The 6,445-nt window shown below is 45.3% G+C and overlaps 1 protein-coding gene across 1 annotated transcript; it reads left to right on the top strand.

The window, feature by feature from the left end:
• Window positions 1–88: 88 nt before the first annotated feature.
• LOC121844675 (aryl hydrocarbon receptor-like) lies at window positions 89–2,274 on the top strand. The gene is made up of 2 exons (XM_042315042.1): window positions 89–974; window positions 1,465–2,274. Exons 1-2 carry the CDS (start codon window positions 144–146, stop codon window positions 1,639–1,641), a joined length of 1,008 nt encoding a protein of 335 aa, XP_042170976.1. The 5' UTR covers window positions 89–143; the 3' UTR covers window positions 1,642–2,274.
• Window positions 2,275–6,445: the final 4,171 nt, after the last annotated feature.

Consider the following 6,445-nt stretch of genomic DNA (forward strand, 5'->3'; position numbering starts at 1 on the left):
GAGACTGCCTCCTTCCTGACCTGACAGACGAGCATCAGTCTCTGAGGAAGAGGTTGGACTGGGGTCAGACTGTTCTCTTGCAGGGGGCTAAGTTAGGGGAACAGGACTATAGCTGCCATACCACGCTGTTACACCAACCATCTATGGAACAATCACAAACCCCACATCTACATTCTACTACAGTTCTGTTACACCAACCATCAACCTCACAACCACATTCTTCTACAGTGCCTCAGTGTCAGTCACAGATACAGCCACCACAGCTGCCTGTAGTCCATCCCCTATCAGTCCACCACTATCGGCCTCCGCCCCACTACCCACAGCAGCCAATACCGCAGCAGTATTTACACACACAGCCCCACCCACAGGCAACACAGCAGCAGAAACAGAGCCATCAGAATGGACAGGTATTGCCAAACCAACAGCAGCAGCAGCTGTGTAACAGACTGAAGCACATGCAGGTGACTGGGACGGGTTCAATAACACAAAGACAGAAAGACATCACCAAGCAGCAGCAGCAGATTCCTCCATTGTTCAATGTGGAGCAGCCAGGGGTGCTCCAGACTCACCACGACCACCCCCAGCATGGGCACCTCTGCCTGGGGGAAGCTTCCCTGGGCCTCCCCTACAGGAACCAGCTGAACACTTTGTCTGTTAGCCGCTCTTCAGTGCTCTCCTCCTATGTACCCACCACGGGCCTCCAGAGCCAGGGGGTGGACAGAGACCTCATGCCCCAGAATTTGGAGGAGTTCCTGGGCAGCCTGGAGTCCAGTGGTCCCCGAGGGACAGAGGATGGTAGGGGAGCGCTCCAGTGGAGTGTGGTGGAGGCCCTGGGTGTGTTCCAGCAGCAGAGGCACCTCCCTGACGGCCTGGCTCAGTCTCAGGCCACCAGCCAGGGCTGTGCTCAGCATGCCCATCCCCTGGCTATGGGGCTCAGCCAGGTCAATAGAGCAGAGTGGCCATTCACCACACAGGTAAGAAAGGTGACACTAACCTGGGTAGTGTTCATTAGGTGTCAAACAGGTAAAGGGGGTACCTACCTGAACTTGTCTAATAAAAATGCTAATAAATACAAAATTGTGCCCCATGGAACAAGATCAAATGTATTTATAAAGTCCTTGTGACATCTGCTGATGTAAAAAAAGTGCTTATTCAGAAACCCAGCCTTAAACCACAGACAGCAAGCAATGCAGATGTAGCAGCACAGGGACTAGGGCCCTGAACTAATTATGTAAAATGTTAGACCTATGCGCTTTACTTCCTCTAGCTATATGCTCATCATATGAACGTTGAATACCAATGGCACATACTTAATCGCGCATCAGATTTAACAAGGGAATGAGACATTAGAAACAGAAGGTCATTATCATTTGATCATTGAAAGCCAGTGGGTATTTACACATCAAGGCAATTTAGACCAGAAAAGGGAGGCTTAGCTAAGTCGGCCATTTTCCTCTGTTCCAGTTCCAGAACGGGAGCCTGAAGGAGGCTGGTCCAGCCTCTGGCCCTGTACCCAACCCTGAGTCCTCCAGGGGGGCAGACCATGGACATGCAGCAGCGGGGCAGCCAATTCACCAGCCTCCTCCTCCCTCTGCTGAGAGCAGGCCCTACCCTGACCTCCCTCTGAGTGGATTTATGTGAGACTGAAGACCCTCCTCCCTGGAGGCTCCAGAGCCAGACATTCCAAGGCCAGCCAGCTGCCCCCGGTCCCTCGGAGGGAGCAGAGCCCTGACTGACGAGAGCGCCACACAACAGAGGCTAGAGGGATAAGGATCCTCCTGTCTGGCACCCAGCTGCACATGGCTCCCCTGCGACCACTAAGACTGTTTACCAAATGGGCCCTTGTCATAAGTAGTGCACTATATAGGAGATAGGGTACAATTTGGGCTGCTGTCTAAAACAGGAACCAGGGCATGTCTGGGAATATGGAGGACTTGGACTGGAGAGGTCCCGTGTGGATCATTTTGTTAGAGCTTGGCACTTGCAACGCCAGGGTTGTGGGTTCGATTCCCATGGGGGACCAGTATGAAAATGTATGCACTCACAACTATAAGTCGCTCTGGGTCAGAGCATTTGCTAAAATACTCAAATGTAAAAGTGAGAGTCTCTCTGGATGTGAATGTCTGAACATCAGACAGCAGGCAGAGGACAGTCCGAGACAGAGAGATTGGGACAGACAGACGGAGGGAGACCAGAGGAAGTGGATAATCAATAACATGTATTTATAAAGCCCTTCTTACATCAGCTGATGTCACAAAGTGCTGTACAGAAACCCAGCCTAAAACCCCAAACAGCAAGCAATGCAGGTGTAGAAGCACGGTGGCTAGGAAAAACTCCCTAGAAAGGCCAGAACCTTGGAACCTCTCCTAGAGAGGAACCAGGCTATGAGGGGTGGCCAGTCCTCTTCTGGCTGTGCCGGGTGGAGATTATAACAGAACATGGGCAAGATGTTCAAATGTTCATAGATGACCAGCAGGGTCAGATAATAATGATCACAGTGGTTGTAGAGGGTGAAACAGGTCAGCACCTCAGGAGTCAATGTCAGTTGGCTTTTCATAGCCGATCATTCAGAGTATCTCTACCACTCCTGTTGACTCTAGAGAGTTGAAAACAGAAGGTCTGGGACAGGTAGTACGTCCGGTGAACAGATCAGGGTTCCATATCCGCAGGCAGAACAGTTGAAACTGGAGCAGCAGCACGACCAGGTGGACTGGGGACAGCAAGGAGTCATCATGCGGTAGGGTAGCCTAGTGGTTAGAGCGTTGGACTAGTAACCGAAAGGTTGCAAGTTCAAACCCCCGAGCTGACAAGGTACAAATCTGTCGTTCTGCCCCTGAACAGGCAGTTAACCCATTGAAAATAAGAATTTGTTCTTAACTGACTTGCCTAGGTAAATAAAGGTAAAATGCCAGGTAGTGCATAGAAATGTAATGGACTAATGACCTGTTTGAATGTGGACTTGCTTTAAAAAGAAAACTCTTGTCAGCCATTTTGTTTGTCCAGAAGAACATCCTGTTGGTGCAGTTCTGGTTTACTGGTCAGTGTGTCAGCATGCCCTGTCATGAACCTGATGTAATACTGAACAAGCAGTTCTTCCATTGGTCAATGAGTAAGATGAGATGATGCAGAACTCAAATGTTACCAATCCGCTGAGCCCATATTCATAAAGTATCTCTGAGTAGGACTGCTGAACTAGGATCAGTGTTTTCTTTTAGATCATAATGAATATGATTATATTGAGAAGGGGGGTGGATCTGATCCTAGATCAGCACTCCTACTCTGAGACACTTTATGAATACGGAGCCTTGCTTTTAAATATATATAAGCCATTGATTGCTTAGAAATAATCACTTGCATTTAAAGGTGCAGTTGAATGAAACAAACCATAAGCTATTTGAGCTATCCATGAGATGGAGTATCTGTCTACACTGTGCTTGATATTTTTGTACAGAATGCATTGACAATCCTACTAAATCATGAAGTAATATTATGAGCAATTTGATCGCTTTATGGATCCTGTCTATCTGTTCTTCAGCCCACTCACTTGCATTGCAAGACAGGCAAAGTAATAATAATGTATAGATGAGTTAGTAGTCCAAGACCCAATGACATTTTCTACATCTCAAATAGCACCCATAGGGCTCTTGTCAAAGTAGTGAGCTATATTGTGAATAGGGTGCCATCTATAGGGAATAGGGTGCCATCTGGGTCATTGCCATTGAGTTCAAGTGGCAGATCAATGTGTTTGATCTACATATCTAACTTGAAGAAAATGTATGCACTTATTTATGGCAAAATAACCTATTGCACTCTTAGTGAAAGTAGAAGACTGTTGTATGTAGCACTATAAATAATGTACCTTGTTTAACTGAGCCAATCATGTTCATGTTGCTATGCAGAATAGTGCAGTGGAACATTAGACCCCTTGTTTGGAGGTCTGTCACTTCATTGACATAATTCAGTGAAAGTCAGGGTTTATTTAATTTATTTTGTCAAAAGACAAATCAAACTTTGAATATGTTCAAATTCAATCAATGAAAATGTTCAGTTTTGCATTTGTTTGTATTTTGTATGAAATTGTGTATAATTTATGTAATGAGCAATCATGACACGGCAGGAAGAGAAAGTTTACCGTTATTCTGTTCTTTCACACGCTGATAAATGTTGATCAAGTACTGTTGAAGAGTTTTATTTACACTAGCCCTTGACCAAGTACAGTTGAAGTGTTTTATTAATACTGCTGTACAGGGTAGATTTTCTGTCATAAATAAGTTGGTTAAACGATGTCACAGGTAGGCTTGTAAAGCTACCGGTAATTTACCAAAGTTACTGGAATCTTCTATAATTTTGGTCATTAGCATAGACTGCAATAAATTCCGTTAAGTTCAGTCATTTATACTTTTTTTGTTGTACTTTGGATCCCTTTTTCTCCACAATTTTTGTGATATCCAATTTGTAGTTTCGTCTTGTCCCATCGCTGCAACTCCCATACGGACTCAGGAAAGGCGATGGTCGAGAGCCCTCCGAAACACGACCCTGCCAAGCCACACTTCGTCTTGACACACTGCTCACTTAACCCGGGGCCAGCCGCACCAATGTTTCTGGAGGAAAATCTGGTGACTGTGTCAGCGTGCATGCGCCCAGCCCACCACAGGAGTCACTAGAGCGCGATGTGACGAGGACATCCCGGACGGAAAGAAAAACCCTTCCCTAACCCGGACGACGCTTGGCCAATTGTGCGTTGCCTCATGGGTCTCCTGGTCATGGCCGTCTGCGACACAGATGGGGATCAAACCCAGATCTGTAGTGACGCCTCAAGCGTATTTAGAGAAAATAGCCTAACTAAGGAAAAAAGCATCTAATCAACAATGGCATTATTATCATTTGCCTCTGCAACTCTTCCAACTGGTGACTTTTATCACAGCTGCCACCAGTTTGATGGCAAAACATTGATAACAAATACATGTTGACATAGTAGCAAAATATATAAAGGATATTTTATGCTGAAACCCTCATATTTAACACTGATGGTATTTGCTAAGTTTGGTTGATATTTAGGAAAATGTTTTACAGTGTTGTCATCTTTAATTATTTCATATTTTACATGTGATAAGGCCACACAGTGGGCCAGAGATGATTAGACACCTGTAATAATCTGAAGTACCAAACATGGCCACTAGATGTGCTAAATGACAAAAAAATCTTGAAAGTTACAAAACTTTTTAGGTAGGTAAAACCCCAACACTCTGGACAGACAGGAACACAGTAGAGCCGATGCAGCTTTATAACACCCTGAAGAAGGATGAAATGCACCATTCAATAATAAACATCTTCAATTCAACTTCCACTGTCCTAGAGTGACTCTCACACATCTAGCTTGCTCCAAATCCTCAATGAACCTTAATTAGACTGCAAGCCAAGGCGCTTCTTCCTTTGCACTGTAGCTTTGACAGTCAGAGCAGTACCCATGGACTGCTGCACTGCAGAGCATGTTGAGTCCTATCCTCCTTCAAGCCCATTCATCCTCAGCTTTATCAATATTCTCTACGACTCTGGTCAAAAGTAGTGCACGATTAAGCGAATTGGGTGCCGTTCGGTATTAGACTGTGAGGGATGAGGCCAGAAACATGACATGTAGTCAGTATCAGACTGAGGGATGAGGCCAGAAACATGACATGTAGTCAGTATCAGACTGAGGGATGAGGCCAGAAACATGACATGTAGTCAGTATCAGACAGGGATGAGACCAGCAACATGACATGTAGTCAGTATCAGACAGGGATGAGGCCAGCAACATGACATGTAGTCAGTATCAGACTGAGGGATGAGGCCAGACATGACATGTAGGGACCAGGGATGAGGCCAGCAACACAACATGTAGTCAGTATTAGACTGAGGGATGAGGCCAGAAACATGACATGTAGTCAGTATTAAACTGAGGGATGAGGCCAGAAAACATGGAAAATGTGTCAGTATCAGTCACTGACATGGGGCCACTATGAACATAGTCAGTATTAAACTGAGGGATGAGGCCAGCAACACAACATGTAGACAGTATTAGAAACTGAGGGATGAGGCCAGTAACTCTGAAGGAGGAGGATTGATTCTGACAGAGGTCTAAAGTCATGGTATGCATATGATGGTAACTAACCTATATAGATCACCACTATCTATATAGACCGGCACCCTATGTAATAACCCACTATGAGTCAAAAGATCAAATGGCACCCTATGGGCCCTAGTCTAAAAAGTAGTGCACAAAAAGGGAATAGTGTGCCATTTGGAAACCAGTCCATAATGATGGAAAAGTGTGTCTTAGCCCTTATAACACAGCTACAATATCACTGTCATTCCCCAGTGATGGTAACTAACCTATATACAGTAGATCACCACTATGATGGTAACTAACCTATATACAGTAGAACACCACTATGATGGCTAACTA

This window comes from Oncorhynchus tshawytscha, unplaced genomic scaffold, assembly GCF_018296145.1.
Source record: "Oncorhynchus tshawytscha isolate Ot180627B unplaced genomic scaffold, Otsh_v2.0 Un_contig_4294_pilon_pilon, whole genome shotgun sequence".
Classification (NCBI taxonomy): domain Eukaryota; kingdom Metazoa; phylum Chordata; class Actinopteri; order Salmoniformes; family Salmonidae; genus Oncorhynchus; species Oncorhynchus tshawytscha.

Coding starts and splice junctions, on each gene's coding strand:
- LOC121844675 (XM_042315042.1), top strand. CDS start 144: ATGGAACAATCACAAACCCCACATCTACATTCTACTACAGTTCTGTTA. Junction 975..1,464: donor AGTGGCCATTCACCACACAG/GTAAGAAAGGTG, acceptor CCTCTGTTCCAG/TTCCAGAACGGGAGCCTGAA.